The sequence below is a fragment of the Helicoverpa zea genome, chromosome 21 (assembly GCF_022581195.2).
Source record: "Helicoverpa zea isolate HzStark_Cry1AcR chromosome 21, ilHelZeax1.1, whole genome shotgun sequence".
NCBI classification, from domain to species: domain Eukaryota; kingdom Metazoa; phylum Arthropoda; class Insecta; order Lepidoptera; family Noctuidae; genus Helicoverpa; species Helicoverpa zea.
In genome coordinates, this window is record NC_061472.1 from 3,397,965 (window position 1) to 3,425,045 (window position 27,081).

Here is a 27,081-nt window from a genome sequence, read left to right on the forward strand (position 1 = left end):
CAATCAAATAATTGAGAAGTGTCAACCGATTTATTGTTACACTGAAAATAATTTAGTAATTACAATAACTTGTATTCGTAAAGAAACAACTAATTTATGATGTCAAAAAAATACACTGGTTACGTTTCATAATCGTCAATGGGAATAATGTTATATAAACTTTTCTTAAAAAGGAATGGAAATATAATCGTAACTACTCACAAATCGATTACAATAAAAGATTATATACATCAAATTTCATCGATTCTTTATTACTTTGAACACGACTCGAAGACGGTACGAGCTTTTACGCGCTAAACTAGCAAACTCTAGGTATACAATGAACACATTGTAAATAGGGAATTACCTACATTACTTAAAGAATCCTCCAATAACGTTATTCACGTTAACCTTAGAAGGAACGTTCGTGATGATCGGCTATATACACGCAGGATAAACTGATCAAGCAGACCATTCAAGCCTTGAGAATTTATTTTTTGTTTAATTTTATACAATTCAATTTTTAAATCAATATGTTTTACAAAGTTTACCTGGGCGTACACAGCTGTAAGACTGATAGAACGTACAAAGTTAAATAGATCATTAAAACAAAATTAAAATATGAATTAACACTAAAGATTTCTATCAGTCTCGGAATACTGACTAAAATATAGTTTCTGAATGCTTTGGTTATCACGTAAAACCCCAATATTCAGAAGTAAGCTTGGCGATACGAATAAATGTTATTCGTGATATTTACCGCCCCATTTATTGCATGCAACATTACAATTTGTACTGAATAAGCATATCAGAAATTTTATTTCAATCATCCTAAAACAAATAGGTAGATAAGGCTACATTTTCTTATAAATACTTAAAATTTTCTCCGCTTTCCTTTTCACCCACTAATGTAGACATTCAAATTGAGCCCGTCTTACGCAGACTTCATTCTTAAAACTATAATTACGTAAATATTAGCCAACTATAAATGCCTACAGTTCACGGGCTTGTAATTTTGAACACTGATATTTTTATCACTGCTGTCCAAAATTTTACAACAAGTTTTTCTATATTTTTCAGATTTAGTAACTTGCAACTTTTTTTTGAATTAGGTATATACCATAATTAGTGAAAAGGTCATGAGCAGGAATGTGATTTGAGTAATATCGAGTCAAGAATACGACGACAAAGACTGGAGAACTAACACATATCGGTCGACAACTCTGAGCGGACCGCCGGCCCCCGGCCGACTCCAGATGGTCGTCGCGCGTCCGTCGAACATTAAATATAATCTTCACTACGACAAACGGTCGAGCACCAACTCATCTACACAAAGCGACAGCATCAAAGTTGTCGAAACACATCGGTCACACTCTATAACGGCAACTATTAGGACGACAAGGTTCGAGTCGCGGAGCTAGCGCGGCCAGAGCACACGATCAGCAGCGCGGGGCGGCGGCGCTAGGCGCGGGGCTCGAGCGCGGGCGGCGCGGGCGCGGGCGCGGCGGCCGCCAGGCTGCAGGCGCTGGCGCCGTGCTCCAGCGACGCCACGGACGGCACGGACGCGCGCTCCGACGCGGCCGGCGACGGCGCGTCCACGTCATTCTGCAACCATCCAACGCGCTCAGCTGCTGCGCCGGCAGGGGGGGACCAGGGACCAGGCGGGAGGGAGGGGGGGGGGACACCGTTACTCACTCGCATACCGTGACGCCTCGCAGCTGCCGGCCCACTGTCTCACACACGCGTCTTATAACCACGCAGAAGTAAGCAAAGGAGTATACAACCATACATATCAAAACATCAAGTATACTACAAAATCTAGTTCAAAATTGTAATTAAAATCGATTAAAACATTTACTCGATTTGCTTACTGCCCCGTGGCCGTCACTGCAGACAGTGGACAGACATCTGAGAAGCATCACGCGTCACTATATTACTGTGCTGTTCATGGTACTGATGAACTAAACTATGATACTATGGAAACAAAAAGTCGTGTCAACAAATATCTGTATTTTAAATAAACTGCTTTACATTATGACAATGGACTAGAATTACTGCTAAATCTTATAGTACTTGGATTTTAGTAGCAAAAGCCTGCGGTGTGATATTCTTTAGTTAATGTTTGTCAAACTGCTTCTAATTTCGATCTGCTATTGATCTGAGTTTTGAATTGAAGCAGCGTATAAGCGCTTGATTAATGACGTTAGATGATGGATAATATTCTAAATCCAAAAATCCATAAAATAATATAAATACTTAAAATCTTGTTTGACAGTAAGCATTACATTTTCAATTTGTAATGTTCATCAGCAAAGAGCCAGACCACTTTTTGAACGTTTTTTTTTTTGGCCAAAATATTTTCGATCTATATTTTTTGGTATTTTTTGGTCATAATGGATTTAAAATACATAGGTAAATGGTATAGACAGCACACGTAGCGAGTGACAGGTGCGTACAGGTGATTCCCACCGGAGATGACAAAGCGTGACAAACAGGAATTAAGCAAGGATTCGTGTCACTACTAGCAGTTTTATTTATGATTTTTTTATAAAAATATATTTTCAAAAATCATAAGGAACAACATTTTAGGTAAATATAACACGACTTGTTATTAATGACTAGAATATTAGTAGTAGTGAGCTTATACTAAGTATAATTGTTACCTTGTTAGTCGAGATTCTCTTGTGTTAGAAAGCAGTAAGCGTAATTAGGTATGAAAATAGACTGAAATATAAGTTAAACATGCAAATATGGTGGTTAATTATAATGATAGATATAATAGCAAATAGCAATAAGATAAATAAATAAATTAAATATACATAAATCTAAATACAAAATCATTACAAATATAAAACATAAATAAAATTAAGTAATATTTTCCTAAAATTACCTAATTATTTCATTACAAAAATATGCCAACATTTTTCTAGCGATATACTGTGAATAACAAATGTATGTATCGATCGTGGTCTATTAAAAAATAAACATGACAATCGATTAAAGAAATAATAATCTAAAGAAATCGATAAAAGTACCTAAGGATTTTATCGATATTTTTTGGTAATGACTACCTCTAATAATACATGATTTTTACAATGATAATAAATTCATAGCTTTTACTTTTTCTTACTGTGGATTTTTATATACGGGATTTCTATATAATAATACTTCTACGTAAATAACATTCTAGAACATAATTATTCAAAATGTTCGTACATAAGCACATATAGAACTTACAAATACCTGTGGTTCGAAGACGAAACCTAGATAATAAAATTCATCAAATGTAGTGATTTTTACTATCATCTTTAATAGCACGCCATTAAATATAAAAAATCTACCTACTTAACAATTAATAACAATAACAATACAACATTTATTTATACCTATTCGTATAAACTTTAACGATACAAAAGTACCAACTTTTTATTACGAAAATAATTTTCAATTTATAAAAATCTAGCATTAACATCGGCTTCATGCGATTTTTTAATATTTACATTTAGTTTCACATAAAGATATTACTTTCCTTACAACTCTACTCTAGAGTAAATAACGAGGACTTGACACATACATTAAAAAAACTATTCCTTTGATATCCCCACAGTACAAAAATCTAGCGCTATTTTCATTGCACATACATAGACATACTGGTAGCACATAAAACCTTCTAGCTTGTAAACTTTTTTAAACGGCTATTGTTTCATCTATATTGTCTATAGCATCGTGGAGGTCGGAACACTATGACCGAGGAGGTTCGTACACTATATCGGGACAGTCGGTAGCCACACTATAGAGTACAGTTCTTCCTCAGATTGTCTACGCACTTACTGTGGGCGACGCTCTTACAACCCAAGTATGCTCTCCTGAGCGCACTTGTCACTTTGCCCTGACAACCAGCCACAATCCGACACTTTAATATAACGCAACACCGACTTTTCACAAAAATAAATGCTTCCTTCAACTAAAATATAAAATGCAATAAGTTTTTGAACAAAAATATCAGTTGGACAGCACATAACAGCCATATGAATAGCCACTCAAAACTAATTTCGAAATTGCGATGTATTAAAATCAGCAGTTTGATCAGCAGAACGATTTAAATTGCCGAGAGATCAGTAAGAAAATTACAGAAGCTCAAAAGATTATATAAAAAGATTAATGAGATAATTTTTGTATGAGAAAAATCTTAAAATGGTTACGAATTAGATTGTAAATGATAAATTCTTAGTGACTAGAGAAGAAATATCATGCTTAGCACAAAATGTTCTCACCACGCTTATCCCAGGCTTTGCCTGCAATAACAACACGCGTTGACTAACAACCTAATAATAAGATTTCCTATTATATTTACCCTATTCACATATTGGCAGTGGAAATCCGACTTATCGTAACTTACAACTAGTATAGTAAATAGTTCTCAGTAAATAATAATATAAATAGGTATGCTTAAATAAAATATGGTGGACAAACACAAAATATATACACGATATAATGAAATAATTGTGTGTGATGTTCACATGTTGTTAAGATTTATCTAAAAAAATATATTTTATTTTACTTTCACGTCGCGTTAGCATCAATACTTTCTGTTGGAAGACATTATGAGTTTGCGCAAACTCAGCAATATGTTGCGCAAAATATGCGCAACATCAGCATACACTATTTGCCCAAAATACCCTGTTATTTTAAAATCCTGATTATTTCATCACAGGTACAGTTTTTAACTACGAGTATTTTGGACAAAGCTAGTTTCCAGCTAACTTTAGTCTGAACTTGTATCGGGACGGTTGGCATTTATCGGATAAGGCCTACTTTTAGCTAGATAGAATTTACTTTCCTATATGATTATACCCCATAGGATTTATCTAAAATACACATTTTCTTATACCCACAATCCCCACAAAACCCTATAATTTCCCCCCTAACAACATGTGAACATATTAGGGTCACAGATCACCAGAGTGTGAGGAGAGTGAGCAGTAGCGAGGTGAGAGCGAGTACGTAGTGTATCACTTGCGGACGCGTTACCTTGAGCGGCACGGGCGGCACCTCCAGGTGGTAGCCGATGTCGCACAGGTTGCGCAGCAGCTCCAAGCCTGGAACAGATACATTGTCATCATCATCGTAATCGTCATGATAATCATTATCATCATTTTTTTTTGGAGTCAGCGCTTGTCGTCGGTCAAACAATAAAAAAATACCATCTTTTAGATAACCATTATCTGCTAAGCCTTTTCACAACAAAGTTCGGGATGGCTCCCAGCCTAAACGAATGTACCAATGGCCCACTTACCCGGGCAACCTGATACCCCTTGGTAAGATAAGTTGTCTCTGGCTTCTGACTACCCATAACAACTGGCAAGATTGGTTGTCAGACTAATCTGGCTTCTGAATACACATACCGACTGCCATAGAACTTATCGTACCTTTCGAAACACGGAAGTACTCGTTATGAAAGGATGGTCACCATTTACGAACCAACCGCGCCAAGCGTTGCTTAACCTTATGATAGATTGATCCGCACAGCTAGAAAAGTACTAAAACTAAACTACTAGAAAAGTAGTATTAAAAAAAAACTCACCAGGCTCCCTATTCTTGCCATACCGCGACTCCCAGGCATCGAACAGGCGATTATAATACCGCGGCCCCGCTAGAAACCCGAGGTACTTGTGTGTCTCAGGCGTCGGGAATATGCGTTCCATATCACCGGACTGCGTCAACTCGTCTTCCGATTGTATGAGGTGACGGACATCGTCGGGCGTCAATGTTGAGAGGATGTCGCGAAGATACTGGAATGGAATGTTGGTACGATTAATAAGATTGGCTTGGTATAATAATGGTTGTCTAAATTGACAAATGAGATAAGCTAAAACTCATATTTAAAAAAAAATCATGTATGTAATTTTGTGTAAAAAATCATGTTTGTTCTGTGGAAGTCGTGGTGGCCTAGTGGGCAAAGAACCAACCTCTCGAGTAAGAGGGCGCGGGTTCGATTCCAGGTCAGGCAAGTACCAATGCAACTTTTCTAAGTTTGTATGTACTTTCTAAATATACCTTAGACACCAATGACTGTGTTTCAGATGGCACGTTAAACTGTAGGTCCCGGCTGTCATTGAACATCCTTGGCAGTCGTTACGGGTAGTCAGAAGCCAGTAAGTCTGACACCAGTCTAATCAAGGGGTATCGGGTTGCCCGGGTAACTGGGTTGAGGAGGTCAGATAGGCAGTCGCTTCTTGTAAAGCACTGGTACTCAGCTGAATCCGGTTAGACTGGAAGCCGACCCCAACATAGTTTGGGAAAAGGCTCGGAGGATGATGATGATATGTAATTTTGTCTAATTTATATCCGATTGTTCCTGGAATACATTATTTGATGAACATGACTACACCTTTTTGGCAGTCGAATATAAAAGTAAAAGACAAAAATACACCAACAGATAAAAAATGTTTGCATATTATTGATTTTTATTAGATATTTTCATAGTATAAGTAGATTTACAAAATCTTACCATATCCCGTTCTTCCATATTAGTATAAATGATATGTTTGTCTCTTTCTTCTTTAGACAGGTACACAGTGTATAACCGACTATCGTATGGCAACCCGGCCTGAAAGGAAAATATAGTAATTAAAGCAAGGGCACGCCTAAGTATAGTACTTCAAAAATATAATACTTAACGCTTAGTCACACAATGTTACTGACAAAGTAATACATAGGCATTATTAAATCTTATGTCAAAAAACTACTTAGAGATACTCTAACGTAACAATAACTGTAACAACTTAACGATACGAGAACGACTATAAATCATGTACCCAATTTTTTATGCAAGTTTTTCTCGAATATCAATTTCATTTCACAGATACGTATTTATCTATTCTAATATTATAAAGGGAAAACGTTTATTCTTTGTACCCTTCGAAACTACTCAACCAATTGAAAAATGCTTTCACTGTTGCAAAGCTACTCTACTGCCCCCGAGTGACGCAGGCTATATTTTATCCGGGTACGGGAAGAAGATTGTAGTCATATGACATTATTAACCTACTACATACATACTCATAATAAACTCTCATAAAAATATCAGTAAGGACAGTAAAATCACCAGTTTCTTAGGATTCTGCTTGACTAACGAGTCCATATCTGTGTGGCCTGGCACCTGGAACTATCAGCTAGGTTGAACACCAACATACTTACATAGTTGGCTCTATTTACTTTACTAAGCTACTAAATCAGATCATTTTTTAATTTGAGTCCAATAACTAGCCTGTGACCTTCATAATTAAGGTATTTTGTTTTTTAAAAATTCTGGTAAGTATACGACCAGAAGATTTCCGGGAGATTAGTTCCGTTCACAACATTACACATATTGGGATCAGTTATGCTACTGTTTGTAATAAATCCAATGTTATAAAATAACAGAGGTAACAGATTTTAAAAAAGGTCCTGGCAAAACTGCTACATCGAGGTTACTGCTACATTTGGGAAGGATATAAGGTAAAGCAAGGTCAAAGTGCCTCTACCACAAGATTAGAACTACCACATTTTTTGTGCTAACATTCAAAACTATCTTTTTCACACCCACAGCTTTTTTAACTCTACCACAGGCAAGGTATGGTTAACGTACGAGTTTCTGCGGCTTCTCCTTGCTGAGCATGTCGAGGTTGGTCTTGAGCGGCACCTGGAACTGCGCGATGTTGAGCACGGTGGCCACCAGCGGGCCCTTCACGTGGATGTCCAGCGGCGACGCGCTGTGCAGGCTCGGCGATATGTTCACCTGCGGATGTTAGTAATACTTAAATAAACGGTATTTTATTAGATGTATAGGGTTTTTTTTAATGTTTCAAAAGACAGATTTTTTGTTTTGTAATTTCGAAGACAATATTAAATTATAATAGACAGCTGCATTGGTGGTGAAGATTGTTCATTACCGTTTCTTCTTCCCAGGCATAACACTTGAAAGCAGTGGAAAGGGACGTTTATTGAGTGTGCTTTCCAATGTATTTGTATTTGTCATGAAAAATTGCTTATTTAATTAGCATAATTTCAATGAATAAAATTCCTTATTTAATTAGCATAATTTCAATGAATATATTTAAGGAAATTAAGATTTCTTATATTTATAGCAACATAACATTCCACATATTTTATTATGCATGCATACGTAGGTACACAAACACAAGAGACGCACAAAAAAACTGTCTTGGCAGTGCTTAAGATCACTTAAAATTAATATAACCATAATTTAAACCTTACCTCCAACAACCAAGGCTTAAGATCTTCATCCAACAAGACATCTATGCCAAACAACTCGTAACAGTTATACCGGGAAGTTATATTCGCTTTAGTTAACGAACTGATGCTGGCCTCTCCGGAGATGATAGTCTTAATGACAAGGTCCTTCATGGCCTCCCATAGACTGTCTATGTCCACGCGCTTTTCTGATTTTAAGTATTGTAATAGGGTTTGAAGAGTCCTGAAAATGTAATATATTTTCATTTATTTAATATATCGTGACACCTTTTTACAACCAATCGGTTGGTATCATGGTAAGTTATTAAATTGTGTTATAAGTGATAAATTACGTACAGTTATATTTATATAAATATCTTTAGATCCGATCGTATTTTATTGGGGATTCAAAAACAAATTATTTTTACTACAACTTATACATTATTACTACTATTCAACTAACGACTTGAGAACAATGGAAAAAGTAATAAGACCGATAGCAATTAAACCTATGAAGAATCATACCTAGTATATGAAGAAACACAATTCTGACACTTAATGGCCTAATACAAAAAATCTTCTTTTCAAAGTATTTTCACATCAAAATTCGTATTCATCTCCGATGAATTAATAAATAAATAAAAAGTAAGTTATTAATAATAACTATTTAATGCTCACCATTTATGTCCCTCGCAGGCTGCGAAGTCTTCATTGGGCGTGTAATTCTTTGACAATCTATTGATTGAGTAGTTTGTTAAGTGCATATACCTATCGTTCAAAAATGCTAACTCATCATTGTACTTCACTGAAAGAGAAAGTTAAACATTGTATTAGTTTTGTTGCGCAAAAGTTGCGCAAAAAAGTGGTCTTAGCGCAAAATCTGCGTACGGAAACAAAGTTTTAGCGCAACATCTGCGCTAAATTACTTTTTTGTGGTTCATGTAATTAATGACATAGTGCCAGCATCATCAACCCATATAATAGAAAGGGTTTAATATTGCTATTTCATTTCTATGTAACTTGATTACAATAAAAAGCTACCTATTTTGTCATCGATCTCACAAAAACGAGAATAATCTTCAGAACTAACTCTTAAACTAAATAAAAAATTACCTGAAGCAAATCTGGCCAATCCATCCTTATACAGATATATCCTGAGCGGGTGCACTGACGTGACGAGCACATACAGCCTGAGATCGAACTTGTTGCCGTTTATAAGGTACGGCTTGGACACATACCGTTGAACAACCACCGGCCGCTTCTTGGGTATTTGTGTCCATTTCGAGACTACCTTTATGCCTGTGCCGCGGGCTGAGGCTGGCTGGAAACCGGTAATGAAGGAATTAATTAAATATTACTATTTATTTATTCTACATATTACAAAATGAAACATCGAAAAAAATGGATTGCCATCTTCTTATCATTATGGTCATAAGTATTGAAAAAGAATCTTGCATTCAGCGTTTATCTTTGCGAAGGTAAATAAAGAAAATAATCAGTGCAAAACATTTACGATGAAATTATTATCTTGTGAGCAATGGAGCATATGGTAATTATTCTATGGCAGACAGTAGGACAATTCCAAGTAAAACAAAAATATATCTTAAATCCATTCGATAATTAGATTTCCATATCAAGATCTCGAAACTAAGCACGATCCCCAACTATTATTGAAATAACTACGCAGTAACTTAGAAACTATCTGTATCAACAAAAATGCACTGTATCATAACATTCAACAACTGTCCTTGATACGAGAAGGGTCAATAATTTCAAGCGATGTATGTGATTTATGCACCCCACTTTTATGTAGTCTAGACGTACGTAAATAAAAATACGACATTGACATTCGAATATACTCATAAAGATGTCGTCAATATTGACTTGACATGGTAGATAAGTATTGGATTTTAGATTCAATATCAAAACGTCGAGTTTTTTAGGCAAGAATTTTATACCAGATTCATAAATCAAACCAATTTTTATTTTGTAAATTTTTCGTTTGAAACTCAACAGGGTTTCAATAACGCCTTCTATGTTTATCATCATCATCAGGTTTTTGATCGTACCACTACTAGACACGGCCTCCTCTCACAATGAAAGAAAAATATAGGTATTCAATAACTACATACCGGTTTAATAATCCACCGTTCATTATTAGCTGCATACTTCTCCCAGTCGTGTTTCAGCAACTTCAGATCATGAGGCAAGACATACGTCTTGGGCATTATACCGAACTCATTGATACCGTATTTCGATACCAATTTCTGTAAATTCCTCCATAACCGGTCTTTTCTACCGATTTGAAACGTGCCCGGGAAATGGTTCATTTTCTGTCCGTCCTTGATCGCTCTGAACATTATCGACTTCATATGCTTGCCCCATATGCCAATCCATTCTATTGTTTCTGTAATTAGATAAAAGGGATCTATTTTGAATTTTTATAGGAACAGTCGTAATAGAATGTGTAATTTAAAAGCGTTAGAAACGCAAATAAATCAGTTTTTTTTATAAAACCCAATCAAAACTTTACTCCTATCTACAAACTAAAAATTTTTAACGTTGATTTTAGAGGCAGCCAATCATTACTTGGGTCGATAGTGATATTTTTCATCCCTGTATGTAGGTAGGTTAAGTTTCATACATACATTATTCATAATATAAACAAAAAAAACAGTCGAATTACAACAACCTCCTCTTTTTTGAGAAGTCGGTTAAAATCTACATACCTTCCTGAGGACATTCAGCCGTATCACACTCGCTTTTAACCAGGCGAAACCCAGAATTGGTCAAGGTTTTCTTCACGACTATCGGTGTGATTGCAGTCAGTTTCCACTTGAGATGCTTCTGTATGGGCAGGGGTATCTTCAGGCAGGGACTCTCGTCGTGTCCTATGAACTTGAGGTACGGAGGCACGCGAGGGAAGAGGGACGGCCGGAGACAGTTCGTTACTGATTCCGGAAGGTGAATTGGTGAATCTAGAATTCGAGATTTTTTTTGGTTAGAAGGTGAAAATGTTTAGTGTTGTTAGCTAAAATTTAAATATGGTAGTAAAAACTAAATACGTTTAAAAGAAATAACCTGTAAATTGTTTAATTTAATCCTACAATAATTAATTTATTTTAACTAAAAATTTAATTCTAATTATAATAGGAGGATAATAAGGAAATAATAAAAATATCAATTTCGTAGTGAAGCGCTATGTAAGAGTCAACAAAAAGTGCTTACGTCATAAAAGTGAGATAAAACAAATGTGCAAACAATGACAGATAAAATACTGACGTGCTGAAAAACTGAATCAGTGCCAACGATTTAGTTGAAAAAAATATCCGCATACTGCGTATATTGTTTATAATATCACGACACAAAACTACAACGAAAGTGACAGAACCAAAAATAAAAGTTCTAATTATATCGAAAAAAATCTATTGTATAAAGAAAATGGTGTATTAAAAGTTTTGTGAAGTAAAATTAAAGTTACGTTACTATAATTGGTAATTATTGCTAGATGGCGTGTCTAGATGTTGGTAACTCTATGGATATAATGACGTGAACACAAGGAGGCTTGCCTTTGCGTGTCGGCATGGATTTGAACGGGTTGGTTGTGTGCAAAGCTGTCAGAAACATTTGCTCCTTCGATACTTTCTCTGCAAACAATTGTAGATGTGTTTCAAAGATGGATTGTAGGATTTGTAAAACTTGTAGTTAAAAAGATTTCGATTGTTGCTGTGAAGAATCGCTCTCTATGGTGATACAAAGTAATTCTATTTAAAAATATCCACTATAATTGTCAGTGGTGATGAAGTGCAATTAGTTGACAGATACTAACATATTTAATTTGCTATACCAAACTAAGGGCGAGTTAGTCGATGCCATGTGTTGATAGTTATTCTCAGCTTTTTAGTACAACAGTGCTAAGGCGATAAAATATTGTCCTGCCTTCTGTGAATAATCCAGGCTGAATCATATACCTAGTTTTGCTAGATAAACTAAATAAGTGACTTACAGTACCGTTTTCTGGAGACCTACAACAGTTTTAATTAGAACTTTGCAGTAGTAGACATCAATTAAAAGTTAAAGTAAAATACTAATGTTGCCGTTTGTAAAAATAATCCCGCGTGAGATAAAGACGGATATATACTCGTATGTATAACATCCGCAATCGAAACTCGACCACACTCTCAGAATGCATTAAAATTAAAAGACTCTACCAAAAAGTTTGACACCAATCCTATACTACTTGTTGAATCACAACGTACCTTTCAGAGGTATTTTCTTAGCAGCAGTAACAGCCGTCCCATTGAGTTTGGTGGTCAGTTTCGTGACCAGCACGTGGTTTTCTTCCTCTTTTTTAGACAAAGTGGAGGGGAGGGCCGGCTTGTCCTGTTTCTCCATTTCGGCTAACGCTGCGTCCGTTTCCATTTGCCAGTAGTCTGTTAAAGCATCTGGTGATGGCGATCTGCTGTGAGCGCTAGAAGACAAAATTAGGAAGAAAATTAATTATAGTATTAAAAAAAGCAAAATTAATTCAACTATAACTTGTAGATATAATACATAGAAATTAATGAAGAGCGGTTTACGTTAATACAGGTAGAAGGTAAAGTAACGAACGAAATAGGCTTGAAAACGTAAAATATCCAGAAAGCAAGCCATTAAACCCGTTGGAAGGATGTCGCAATCCGCAATGCGGGGAACTAGGCGAATAAATATGGAACAAAACTACCAACTAACTATCAATAATAAATGTAGAAAGACTTTAACTGTAATTACTGTTCTTTACTTTGTTTCTGCTCTACTCGTTAGTTCTAGACAGCATGTGGAAGTTTATTTCGAACGTTTTCAGTCATACAAGAAGTTTATTAGTACAATTTTATTCTGATGACGTCTGAACAATTTTATTGCGTTCATGATTAATCCTAAAATGTGACGTCATTGTGCAAAAGTTTAAAATTTCGAACCAACATAAATATTTTTTGTGTTTTGCGATGTTTTTGATAAATGTAAATACAAGTGTTTGCAATTCAAAATCGGAACAACAACTGATTTTTAATTCAAGGATGTGGCGCAGGAAAGCAGGTCATTCTTGTAAAAAACTTGTTGATAGAATATTATAAATCGACAAAACACGTGTTGTTTCTACAAATAGTTATAACAAATGACGTGTCTGGCGCTCCTGTGTCGCTATTATGTTAGTTCCAAATAACTTATATTTAAAATATCAACATGAAAGTTTTTTACATGGTGTTGGATATTATACTGCAACCGCAACCGGGTCTAATGACCATTTGAATCGGCGACTTTAAGTTATTTCGCCGGAAACCTAATTGTAAAGCTGGCTGGATATTAATGGTTTTATGTAAAGATATTAGCTAGCTGCTTCCCGCCTGTATTTTGGTACAAACAAACAACAAATCCTGTTTACAATATTAATTAAGATAATTTAGATGTATAGAAATCTACTTACTCCTCAGTCTCCAACTCAACGCCACAGCAATCAGTCTGGCTCCCCGACTTCATCTTGGCTTTGGTCTTGGTCGTTACTTTGATTTTCTTCTTGATCTTCACAGCTTTCTTGGGTACGGGTATCGTGGTACCCGAACTGACTGGGAGGGCCGGACTCACCGCTGGGCATGTGGGTGTGAGCGTGTCTTGGCGAGGCTATGAGGAAATAAGATCGCACTTTACATTTTTGTAGGTGATTTGGTGATTCGTTAATGGGTTGGGTGTGGATAAATACTTCCTGAAAAGACTGTTTCTTTTTGGGTTTAAAGAGTGTAGGCATGGGGTGTTTGAACTTGGAAAACAGTTGAAGATCGTAAGCCACCAATTCATCGTACGCATTTTTGTACGTATGTTGGTGCTCGGCCGGTAGCTACGTAATTTCGCATTATGTAAATAACAATGAAAAACACATATAAACGCCTCGTAAAAACCAATCTAACTCCCTCAAAGAAATTCGTATGATAATGAGCCAAATGGCCGCATGCCTTGAATATAACGTACATTTAACAACTTTAAGAATTCGAGATGGCTGTGTTTTCAAATATTTAGAGATGAGCACGTACAGTTTTACACGAAGATTACATTCGGCTATAATATTGAATATTCTATTAGGAAGTGTACGGAAATGTTTTAATATTTCAGTAACGGCATGTAGAACTTAAGAAAAACAAAACACGACCAGTGGGTCAAGGATCTGAAGAAATATTTTAGATTTAGAACACATGTAGACGCAACATGGCGGGTATAAGTGGATTTAAGAATAGCTAAGTCTTCACCGTGTTAGCGAGGTTAGGTTAACTTAGATTAGGGTCAGAGTAATTCTTAAGGGTTCATCGAGGTTAAGATTATCATCATTTGTCTAGCCTTTTCTCAACTATGTCGGGGTCAGCTTCCAGTCTAACCGAAGCGACTGCCTATGACCTGGGCAACTCAATACCAATTGTTAAGACTGATTGTCAGAATTCCTGGCTTCCGACTGCCAAAGATGTTCAAATGGCAGCTGGGACCCTCCAGTTTATGGTGCCTTCCGAAACACGGAAGAACTCATTATGACAAGATTCAGGTATCGACCACGAAAATTTCGAATAGTGTCAAAAGAAACAATTTTAAGGGTTCTTACAATTTGGCCGTTTCGGGTCGGTTCGACATGTCCGGCGGGCGCACTATTGACACGACACGTCCGGAGCCCGGACGACAAGCGCGCTGTTGTCGTCCCGGAGCCGCACCGACTCGAAATGTCCAATTGGCAAGAACCCTAATAAATATAGTACGTTAATTACATATTTGAATTTAATAAATAGTATTGAAATTTAATAAAAACCAAAGGGCATGCAATATTTTAGTGGGGAGGTCATGTGACGTTATGTTTCAAATCTATTCCGACGTTATAAAGAAAGAGGTAGACTTTGTATGCTATAGTTTATCTCTGGAACCACTGGACCGATTCCAGAAATTCTTTCATCAGAAGTTACATTACGTGTGAGAGCAAAACGAATGAACTTCGAGACATTATAGTTCGGCCATTCAGAGAATGCGTTCCTGACACGTCGCGATTGAACTGACGACGTAACTTTGCAATGGCGTTGCAGTTACGATAAAAATATTTTTGCTGGTTGTTTACCGTTTTAACAATTGAGGAGCATTAAAACAACATTATTATATCAATAATCAATGAATGTAGTTACGTCGTCAGTTCAATCGCGACGTGTCAGGAACGCATTCTCTGAATGGCCGAACTATAATACTTATATCGGTCATCTTGTATGTGTCTGCGAGACATAACTAGGTGTTCCACGCGGTTTCAACCACGTGCCAAAAGAACCACGTCCCGCAACCGGGTAACAAGTCGCCTATGCCATTTTCTCAGGCTAGCATCTGGCTAAGGTTTCTTAATTTTCTTTAAAAACAATTTAGAAGGATCAGAGTGTAAGCGCGATAGACTGCTAGAGATACTTTCGCATTTAATTATAATATTAATAAGGATTATACGGCAACAAAACTAGTACCTAGTATTTGTTCATATCTGTAATAGCAAACCTCAAAAATTTCGTACTAAGGTTTACAAAAGTTTTTAGATCGTTCGTTTGATTGTAAATTGCATTCGAAATAAAACTTCAGGAACTTGCATGAAAACGACCAAAGTTTCGGGAAACAAATCAGCGTGCTTTATTGTATCGTGTAGAGTTTTGTAGCAGAAAATTAAGTAGAAGAGTGTAGTCGGGTCAATTGCAGTTGCATGTCAGTATTACAGGAGTATTATATCTGGCTTATAAATATTAGTAATAAATAAGCATAATCAAGTCATAGAAATAGGTCGACAGAAATATAGAGGAATTCAGAGATTTACCGGCACCACTCTCCAGTACTTTCGCAAATCGTTTTGGCAAGCATCACTGGTATCTTACAAGCCCACACTTATTGTAATTTCTTCTTCGTTCTAGCGAACGGATCGCTTTCAAATATAACTGCACAAAACATGTCAAGGTTGAAAATACAAAGGTCAATTTCTAACTGAAAACTTTCAACTATTTACATTTTCCGAACCATGATTATAACTCGCGAACTTTTATTTATAATGGACAATTAATTGGCTAATTAGCATGTACAAAATTGACAGGAGGTGGAATCGGTACGGTAGTAACAGCGATAATGCATCGTATTGACATTTTGTACACTTTTGGCAAGCGGCCAGGTCGCGTGAACCGATGCCACAATAAAATCTAAAGTGTACAGAATTAAACAGACAATAAAACAAGACTAGTCGAGATGTAACCAGTCATAATGAAACGGTTCACACCACACCTACGCGCGACAACGAACACCGGTGTTAATATTAATTATGCAATTTTTACAATCACTCTATAGTTTAACACATGCTAAAACTAATCAACATATTTATTGCTAGCATTTTTATTATCCTTACATGAAAACTTGTGATAAACATTGTTCTGCGAGTCCGCCAAGTTTTGATGAAAATCGCGCCAAAAGCAACAGACGCCCGGGCGCCACCTTCAAGCAGTGAAGATCAATAACTGATCGTAAACTTCAAAAGATTAGCATTCCGTGAATGAAAAGTTTTTTATTAACGTTCGTGTTGTTTGGTGATTTTGTGTAGAACATAACAATTATGTTTCAGGGGGCTTTATCCACCTTTAGCGCACGATTTATAACTTTGTATTTCAATAACGTTGAATAAAACCAGTAATAATTCAGTTCAAATTCGCGTTATTTACAAACTATGACTTACATTGTGGGAGAATTTCTTGAAAACTTTTCCTATGAAACCCATGCTAGACTTGCAGATGCACGCGCGTCTACCACAAGGCTACGTCAGCGACTAGCCACTGCGTTCCCGTACAACTTGCATACCGGGCCGCTTGGTCACGTCTTGCATAACCCCAACCAGTACACATCACAAGAAAAACTTCGTCATTTAACCGAAAATATCTTCAGAAAAATTCCGCCACTTCCGCGAACTCTGACGAATGTAAACAATCGTTTTTATTTGAACGATGTCCACCATTTGGCCGTAAAGCAATTTTATTGTCGTCACGTTAATTATGATATTTGATTTTACTCAATGTTCAACACGACACGAGTGATAAAGGGTGACCAGAGTTATAGTTTTGGTAGTATATTAGTGTATTGTGTGAAGTTTGGTTTATGTTGTGTGTTATAAAATTGTAAAAGTGTTTTATGATAGGCAGGAGTTTCACTGATAGATAGATTGGAAGACTTAACAAAAGCTCAGCAAAAAAAATCGTAACAAGATTTACACATGTCCCAAGTAGCGTAAATTTTTCACAGTTGCTTTTAAATACACTCCACAATAATCAATTTAACATGCGACTATACCGGCTCGCGTGCGGCCGTTCATAACAAAAACTCCGAACTCCGCAATGAACTGCGGAAAGCACTCCTTTGACACATTTCCAAGTCAATTTCAGATTTAACACAGTATAAAATGGTTCAGGTAGAACGCAAGAATTCTTCTATACATTTATAACACGGTGGAATTTCGTCCATGACTCATTTGAAGCGAAATAAACAATCCCGTGAGCCTGAATAATCACTTCAGGCAAATATGAATAGATTTTGAATGGTGATGACAGATGAATAGTCGAGGAAACAATCTTTCTATGACGTCAAGAATAAATAAATGACGTGAATAACCAAAAGCGATACAGCGCTGGAAAATATTCCATGTTTCAGGTTAATGTTTGAACGTAAATGTTTTCAGCGCTTTCTTGTTTAAATTAAGACGTGTTCGCTACTAAATATAACATAACGACATCATGCGATAATCGCACGCAATTTATTTACGTGAACATTATGATTATGATAGAGATACTCGCTTTCTAATTCTGCTATTCAGTTTTTTACAACTGAAAATAATCATTATGTAGAAATCATGGGAGATAAATAGTTCTGTTTCATTATTTTTAAGTGCTCTAGTCCAATGGTTCTTAACCTTTTTGACATGAGGGACCACTTTAACTAAAGTTTGTCGTGCCGGGGACCACCTCATCGGTTTACCTAAATTAGCACTCATTTGTTTATTATTTATCAAAAAACATCAGAATTTTTGGGTCAGTTCTACTCAAAGCTAAACGCATGTCGGCAGTTCTGTAGGTAAGTAAATGCAAATAAAGAAAAACTTGCGTATGTAGTTTCCAAATGCGCGAGCGAAGCGAGCGCGAAATTTATATCGTACTTAAACCAAATATTACGTAAAATTTAGCCCAAACATACTTAACGTTTTGTTTGTTGACAAATGCAAAAAAAAGGGCCATAATATAGTTTCTGAATACGCGGGCGAAGCGAGCGCGAAATTTTATCGGACTTAAACCAAAAATTACGTAAAATTTAGCCCAAACATACTTAACGTTTTGTTTGTTGACAAATGCAAAAATAAGGGCCATAATATAGTTTCTGAATACGCGAGCGAGGCGAGCGCGAAATTTTATCGGACTTTAACCAAATATTACGTAAAATTTAGGCCAAACGTACTTAACTTTTTGTTAGTTGACAAATGCCAAAATAAGGGCATACCGTTTCTGAATACGCGAGCGAAGCGAGCGCGAAATTTTAATTATTTTTTAAGACTCAAAACCAAAATTACGTAAAATATACATTTTCATGAATGGGGGGGACTAAGTACGACACACCCGATATACGTCCATGCCAAAACCCCCGCTCGCAATTATAAATCGATAAAAATTAAGTTAGATAACGTATAGCAACTTCGCGAAGCCAAGCTTCGCGGACCACTTGGAATGCCTCCAGGGACCACCAGTGGTCCGCGGACCACCGGTTAAGAACCACTGCTCTAGTCGAATGTACATTATCTAAACTTTATCGATCATTCTACTACACGTTTGTTTAAAATTGGCAATAAAGCTGGTACTTTTTTAGGACCAGATCACGTTTTATAATAAGATGAGTAAAGTTCAGAACTTTTATGGTCATCGAAAAAAAAATGTGATCGAAAGCAGCCACCATTTACTCTTCCTCTACCTACATTTTACGACCTATCTCAGACTCATTATGTCTATTAATATTCCATTGGTCTTTAAACTGGCACAAAATCCGCAGACGCATCATGCACTCATAACATATTTTTGTACTATATTCAGATAGTACTTAACAAGATGCACAGAGTAAGGAAATATGAGCGGAGATGCTATAAGACCGGTAGGTCGGGCGCCTTCTTCTAGGTCAAATACGTACATGCAGTCGGCGTGACGTATACGATCAGTCAAGAGTGAACTAATGAGGTATTCGGATTCTTTGAGACATCAGTCAAAGATTTTTGTTTTCGGTTGCAAAGAAGGCGTTTAAGGAGGAGACAGTAACGTATATTGTGCCCCGCACACCCTCATTTTGGCGCGCTTCTTTCTTAGGAGATTTTCCATTATGGCACCTCCGCTTGTCCTTTTGTTCTCCATGACAAGATGCATGATGCACTTCGGTCACGCATAGCGGACGCCGCGGCGCCGACGCTTTGCAATATCATATGACGCCGTAGATACGTAGTAGAGCATCATACGGTATTAATATAGTTGACTAGCTCATTAATGTGGATTCACACGAATTATTTTCGCGTGTCGCTTTTGGTCGAAAACTTTTGGGAGATTTTGGCTTTCGAGTTAGATGTAAATAATTTAATTTTAGTATGTTTTTATTGTGATTTAAGTAATAAAATAGATTAATACCAGAGTGGGCCTAACAGGGCCTAAACAATGGATAGAGAAAATCAAAGTGTCCCCTTTGTTTTCTTCTTAAGGCATGCATATTTCTGAGATAGAACAAGAAAATGCGTTTTCCAGCCATGGAGTTGCCTACCCAAGGAAATCTTAAAGACTATTTAATTACCAAAAAAATACAGAATAACTCACCAAATCCATCATAGGTTCAACATGAACGGTCTCATTGATAGCTGTTGTCCTCAACAAATGCATATCATGGTCATTATTGTCCTTTATCACGAGTATATCCTTCCGTTGCCTCGACTTGGAGCTGGCACTGGAAGGAGTTCTGGTGGGGCTCTTACAAGCTGTGTTCCCGAGGCTGGCGACTGCTGAACCGTAGGAGTACCCGATGCCTGAGTTGTCTTTGGCACGTTTTGTGGTCGCCGATAAGTAGTTCAGACGGCTAGAAGGTAATTAAACGTATACGTTAATTATTTAATTAGGTATCACTTATTGTTGCTTATTTGGGGTACTATTACAGCATTCGATAAATCAACAGTACGGCCCATATTCAAAGACAACATGGTTAATTAGAAAATTAGTGTGAAATTACTAGTCTTGTAAGTTGTTTTGACAAAACTGATGTTTATGTTGTCGGTGAACTTGAATCTAAAAGCTATGAATTTATTCGAAATAGCTCTATCTAGGCGCTGTCATTTACTGTGTGAATCACAGACCGACATTTCGAATGATGGAGATACAAAATGTCATAACATTAAAATATCACAGTTGAGTGGGAGTTAGTGCATGTAAATAGTGACATCACAGTTTGTTATTTTTAGGCACATAATTAGGTAAATCCTGTGGAAATCGTATGATTGATGGGCTCATGTGCGCCATACCTATGTTTAAATACCTCAACATGCAAATAACTCAAACATGATTTATCTGTGCTGAAGAAGTATTTTTGGCAAACTATTTGTATGCATGTTATGGCGAACTAGTTAAATTACCCGTTTAGCCAAACAGCTAGCCTAAAAATATTTTTACTAATAGCAATCCCACTATAATATAGAACATGCATTTATTAATTATCATAAAAAAATATATAATAATTAATTATTTCATGCAACTAGTACAATACCTGACATTCGTTGACTATGACAAAATCTATTATTTCTGTCCTATTATTAGACCTATTGTCACTATTTGACCATTTAATAAAATAGAATTTTCAATTACTGCTATTTGTAATGCATGCAACGTAATGAATACTGCATTCTTTTTAAAGAGTAATTAACCATACAATCGAAGTATGTATATCTATCATAATCCTTTTAGCATACTGACCTACTTTCGGGCTAATAATAGCCTTTGACCTGCGTGGGGGTTTTTATCTTAAAATATATTGTCTAGGGCACATCATAATATAAAAGAACCTTCATAAAGATTGCACTCAAAAGAGCACAAATTTTAATTTAATTATAAACTTCCTACATAGATAAGTAGGTATCTCAGAAATCAGTCATCCTGTTTTGATAAGAACTGTTTACAAAATGTCTAACCTTGTTATATATGGACAAAGGTTTTGATATAAATCCTACATAATTCATTTCTTTTTAATATGACCAATTATGAAAATAGAAGAATGTTTTTAAATGTGTTTCAAGAGACTATAAAACCAACTAGATTCAAGGGAATATACTGTGATTACATTACATAATATAATGAAATACTTAATAAGACATTGCGTTAGCAAAAGACAGTAATCTGACATCTAATTCAATAGAAAAAAACTATTATGAGTAATGTTTCAAATCATATGAGCATGTGTATAACCTAAAAAAACAATTGACATTGCCAAATAAATACACACACTTCCTCATTGTAACATTCTAGTATCTAATAACCATTTAAATAAAGCCTTCAATCAATATTTACCAAAAGTCCTCTATTCCCACAACCAATATACCACTTAAATCATTAATCACAAAACAAATAGCATTCTAACATGCACAGAATTGTGTAAAACAAATCAATTAATTCAATTGTATTGTCAAGTATAACATTACATGCAAAAGACAAGTTATTGAATAGACCAATAGTGATTCAAATAGCTGATTACATAGTTTTGTAATGATAACAGATAATAAACAACTCACTTATCATATCCCGGTACTGGAGAACCAAAACTATAGTTGCAGTATAAGTTGTCAGACTCGCTAGCTGCTCGCTGTCTTCTGCGGCCCTCTAGGGCAGCTTTAGGGTCTAGGTGTGGTTTGTTCTTGGGCTTTTTGAGTATTCCATGCAGAGGTGAACTTGGTAAGGGGTTATTGAGTATTGATTTCAAAGGCTGTTTTGTTGCTTGCACCTCCATCATTTCATGATCAACTTTCTCTAGTAGTTCCTCAACTTTTGGCAAACGGTCATCCACTTTAGTATTGGATAGTGTTGTAACTAATAAAGGTCTAGTTGGGCTTTTCCGGTATAATTTTGATCTTCCTGGCTGGTAACTGAGGATAAACAAAACAATTTGTTCTAGTGTTTTTATTGGTAATTGAATTGAATTCAGGTCTGAATTATATATCTCTATTCTAAAGACAAGGATGAGATATAAATAGCATGTCTAGTTGTGACCTACTAGTGACAATAGGTTAGGTAACTGTGCAGTGTCCAGGCAGTACAAGCGTATAGGTTATGTTTATGAGCTCACCCATGGTACCTGTCCTGCTCGTGGGCCATGACGTAGTCGCCGTTCTCGGCGGCGGGCAGCAGGCACTCGTGGCGAAACCGCGCGGCCGTGTAATGCGGCTCGCTGGTATTCAGCGTGAAATGGCTCTTGTTGGGCAGGGCACGGTGATATCGACAGTTACCATCCGCGGAGCGGTTCGCCTCGCGACTCACATCCTCGTACGGCGAGCGGTCTACGCCTTCGCTGCGACAGCGACGACGCAGTATGCGCGCTGGCTCCCGACCAGACCAATCCAGCACCGACCCCAAGGGATCACATACGTCTAACCCGGCTTCGTAGCTTGGGCACGCTCGCCTACTATCCATATCCGACCCGCCTAATCGCGACGCATCGTCGAATGTCCACATGGATTTCGCACCAGGAATTTCACTATTGCACTGCTAATTTTACTGAGAACCACTGAAACATGAACTTATATCGGCGTCGACGAGGCCAGGGGGCGACAGGTGACAGATCGTCACCATTCGACAACCGCGATACAACGTGCCAGGACTCCCGCCAAAATTGAAAGAAAATGATGTTCTTTTTACAAATAAATTAGCAAACCTTTAAGATGGGATACTCCTACACGAATTACTCATTGACACAGTCACACACTTTGCACCGTTAATTTAATAATGCCCATAGTAATGGCGATCGTGGTAGGTACGCTCAAATCATCCAGTTTTTTCAGTTGTTGTTTACCTATTTCGATAAACAAAAGCTTTTAAGATCTACTATGAGGCAGCTTGTTAATTTCGTTACTTGTGATACGAATTTTTTGATGCTACGTCGCCAGTATATCGATCTGTAGAAAGGGATATTGAATAGAAATTTAAAACACTTGATAATTTAGTTCTTTCTCTGTACACACATAATTATAGCTTTACTAGTAAATATGGTTGCTCTTCATTTCATATTGTCACTTTCTCGTCAAACGTTTATTCAATGGGAGTGAAAGAGAGAACCTGTTAGTTCATTGTACTGCCACAAGTATTTTAAATTTGTTTGGTTGGCAAATACGAGATTTCATTGAAGATTTTGGGGGATTGATGCGCATGGTTACAATATTTATTAGATAGTAAGCTTGTTATACATAACAAAGTAATAAGTAGCAGTTTCAAAAATACATAAAATATTTTTTTAACATTTATTTGATCATGATTTCCCTGTTAACATGGTCTAATTTATATAAAAGATTTCAATAGTATTCAGCCCTTGAATGAAACGCAGTTTACAAACAATAGATTCATGTCATTCAAATTTCATGAAATCACAGATAATCAATCCAGACTTTACCATTCTGATCAGTCTTTATTATGTAATACTTGCATAAACAAACTAATTTATTTTATAAATCATGTACCGAAATGAAAACATAATATTTATTAATTTTACTTAATAAACTGCTAGAATACAGATTCTCCTGGTGGCTAAGTGGTGAACTAACGAAGATGACCATCTTGAATTGCGGTTTTTAACAGAAGGTCATTGTAAATATTACCAAGTAAGTGTAGTTTTCCGAATTACATGGATATGAATGCTTTACGTATCTATATTAATATCTATCGGAGAGTTTACGTTTTTATTTTAGTCTAATATGACCGGGACCGCCTACGTAGGTTTATAGGTAAGTAACAGTTTTTTTTTTTTCTAGCTTCAGTGCACATAAGATAAAACCATTTAACTTAAAAGTTTTTTTACCAATTTTTTATTTTCTAGTTTTTAGTATTTAATGAAAATGCCTACCGAATATTCCTCATTCTATATATGGGTCAGCAGCTGTGAGGGAATGCCAGACTCTTACTGACTAAAAACCGTTGTGTTTCGTCGTAGGCCTTTTATGTACCAGGACCACGGTAAATCTTTCGAACAATCCCGCAGCCCAGGCAGGCCTTGGCCCTGTTGGGCACTGCTGGGGTTGCTGACAGTATTCTACTTGTGTAGCCCTTTCATTTGATACCCATATTGAGGGGGTTGTGGAAAAAATATGTAATCCGCCATTTTTTACCGGCGGCCATCTTGGATTTACAATGTTATTGATATTACTATATTGTATTGTCATCGGAATTGAAGGCGTGTACCAAATTTCAGATCAATCTGACAACAGGAAGGTACTTAAATTTGAATGACTAAATTTGACCCAAGAATAAATAAATAAAACAAACAGGATGAGCTAAATAAAACCGTTTAATAAAACCGTTTAATAAAAATGGTCCTGACAAGCGTTCTGAATCTTAAAAAATAAGTTCTCTAAACATTCCTATGAGCCAACAAACGCAAGAGAAAATGGAATAAAAATTAGACTATTTGAATTTTCGCTGTGAATGAATTCTAGTTCCAAAATTAATTATCTCATCCAGAAAGACATTACGACTCTGTGAGGCCTATTACTCATTATTATATATACCTATTATTCAAATTTAGTTTTAATTATTTGATGAAAGTTTATGGTAAAGATGTAGAGAATTTTGATTTATTTTCCGCAAACGACGTGTTTTCGGGGAATCGGGACAATGGACTTTGGCAACATTGCACTCAGTGCTCTCTGAGCGAGCTCTCTCCTTTCTCGCTCCCTCCTCAGTGTGTGAATTGCATCCCTAGACTATACACGCTCGTCTTTACTTCAGTACAGTCAAGTTCACAATAGTTTGGAGTCCTTCGTTATTTATTGGCCAAGTCGTTTTTGTTTTTATTGCTTCATTTGTTTGTGAACTTTTACTTGTTGTATGTACCTACATTGTTCTGAAAAATGCCTCGCGGACGTTACAGCGTTTTAAGTGGCCAAGCCCGGAAAATGGTGCATGCTGTCCTTCAATTTATGAAAAAAGAGCACGAAGAAGGCTTACTAATACCTTTAAATCTAGTTCAGAAACGAACGGCGGCTGCTACAGGAATATCTACGAGAACTGTTCAAAGAATAGCTGCAACAGCAAGTGAAGCTGAAGCGAGGCCAGTCTTCCGCACACCTGGTAAAAAACGTAGGGGAGTCAAGAGAGTGACAGGCATTGATGGGTTCAATCAAGGAGTCATCAAAAGGTGCGTCCATAACTTTCATTTAACTGAAAAAAAATTGCCAACAGTCCAAGCACTCCAAAAGAAATTGAAAGCCGATATAAATTATCAGGGTTCTATGACCAGCTTAAGTCGAATTCTTAAGCAATCGGGTTTTCAGTGGAAGAAAACCCAATATGAGAAAAGAGTTATAATAGAACAAACCAGTATTCGATTACAGCGCATCGAATATTTGGAAAGTATTTTCAAGTATCGCTCGGAAGGTAGGCCCATTGTATACGCTGGAGAATCATATGTCGATTCTTCCCAAAGTAAGCCATCGGGCGACGGTGTCAAAATAGTAAAGGGTCAAGGCGTGGTTATCGTTCATGCGGGTTCAGAAGCGGGCTTCGTATCCGATGGTCTTTTAATGCTTAAGGGGAATCCAAAAAACACCGATTATCATGATAATTTGAACCCTGACATTTATGAAAGATGGGTTAGAACACAATTATTACCAGGTTTACCAGAAAACTCAGTCGTTGTGGTGGATAATGTATCCTACCACAACAAAGAAGAAGATCCGGCACCATCTTCAAATGCACGAAAAGCAGAAATGCAATCTTGGCTTCATAAAAAGCAAATATCTTATGATGATAGCATGCTGAAGCCACAGCTTTACAAGTTAATTGCTCAAAGTAAAGACAGATATAAAAAGTACAATTTAGATAAAATTCTTAAACACCATAACCACGATGTATTACGGCTGCCCCCTTACCACCCAGATTTGAACCCCATCGAGATGGCATGGGCAGCCATAAAACAACATGTTTCCAATAAAATTGTTACTTGGAACGTCAATACTGTGATGGAATTGATAGAAGAAAAAGCGAATCAAATAGGAGAAAGTGAATGGAGCGGATTTTGTGCAAAAGCAATGGAAATAGAAGATGATTATAGAAAAAGTGACGTTGTCATCGACAATTTGACAGAAGAATTCGTCACTCAAGCAAATGATAGCACTGATAATAGTGATAATTACTCAGATTCCAACTCTGAGGGAGATTCGAGTGAAGAGGAATACTTTGGTGTAAATAGTGAAGACATGCCTTCTACAAGCGACTATATTTTTATCGAGGAATTGAGGGCTGTGCCGTAAAATAATTCTTCTGAATTAAGCTTGTAATATATTGATCAGTATTAACGCAATCTTTCATTGTTCCTCAATAACTAAGGCACATGTCACTTAGGAGTTATAAAATAAAAATATAAAATGGTGTCTAACTTTTTTCGACTCGACTGTACCTGCGCGCAGTTGTGAACTTGTGAAGTTCGTTGCGGGCCGCCATTATGGTCGAAAACTATAACTGCTCTGTACATAGACGATGTTTTATAATTAGATCTTATGACTTAGAAGATGTATGTTCTTAATAACAAAACTAATTTTAA

At 36.6% G+C, this 27,081-nt stretch overlaps 2 protein-coding genes across 11 annotated transcripts; one reads left to right on the top strand and one right to left on the bottom strand.

Annotated features, from left to right (window-relative positions):
- Positions 1 to 16: 16 nt before the first annotated feature.
- LOC124640561 (tubulin polyglutamylase ttll-4-like) lies at positions 17 to 23,533 on the bottom strand. Of its 10 annotated transcripts, none has more exons than XM_047178365.1 (17): positions 22,630 to 23,533; positions 22,070 to 22,420; positions 20,115 to 20,370; positions 14,837 to 14,971; positions 13,679 to 13,872; positions 12,474 to 12,685; positions 11,784 to 11,861; positions 10,944 to 11,192; positions 10,347 to 10,621; positions 9,328 to 9,535; positions 8,893 to 9,019; positions 8,239 to 8,458; positions 7,610 to 7,759; positions 6,491 to 6,589; positions 5,564 to 5,771; positions 5,011 to 5,078; positions 17 to 1,610 (listed from the first exon to the last, which is right to left on the bottom strand). In XM_047178365.1, exons 1-17 carry the CDS (start codon positions 23,004 to 23,006, stop codon positions 1,419 to 1,421), a joined length of 3,399 nt encoding a protein of 1,132 aa, XP_047034321.1. In that variant the 5' UTR covers positions 23,007 to 23,533; the 3' UTR covers positions 17 to 1,418. The 10 variants fall into 10 exon arrangements, with proteins under 10 accessions (XP_047034321.1, XP_047034329.1, XP_047034322.1 ...); XM_047178373.1 differs by having other exon boundaries at positions 23,206 to 23,532; XM_047178366.1 differs by having other exon boundaries at positions 17 to 1,584; positions 22,621 to 23,532.
- Positions 23,534 to 25,191: 1,658 nt separating this feature from the next.
- Positions 25,192 to 26,836, top strand: LOC124640978. The gene has a single exon (XM_047178977.1). It carries the CDS (start codon positions 25,391 to 25,393, stop codon positions 26,789 to 26,791), a length of 1,401 nt encoding a protein of 466 aa, XP_047034933.1. The 5' UTR covers positions 25,192 to 25,390; the 3' UTR covers positions 26,792 to 26,836.
- Positions 26,837 to 27,081: the final 245 nt, after the last annotated feature.

Coding starts and splice junctions, on each gene's coding strand:
- LOC124640561 (XM_047178363.1), bottom strand. CDS start 23,006: ATGTGGACATTCGACGATGCGTCGCGATTAGGCGGGTCGGATATGGAT. Junction 10,622..10,943: donor GGCTGAATGTCCTCAGGAAG/GTATGTAGATTT, acceptor ATCTAATTACAG/AAACAATAGAATGGATTGGC. Junction 6,590..7,609: donor AGGAGAAGCCGCAGAAACTC/GTACGTTAACCA, acceptor TTTTCCTTTCAG/GCCGGGTTGCCATACGATAG.
- LOC124640978 (XM_047178977.1), top strand. CDS start 25,391: ATGCCTCGCGGACGTTACAGCGTTTTAAGTGGCCAAGCCCGGAAAATG.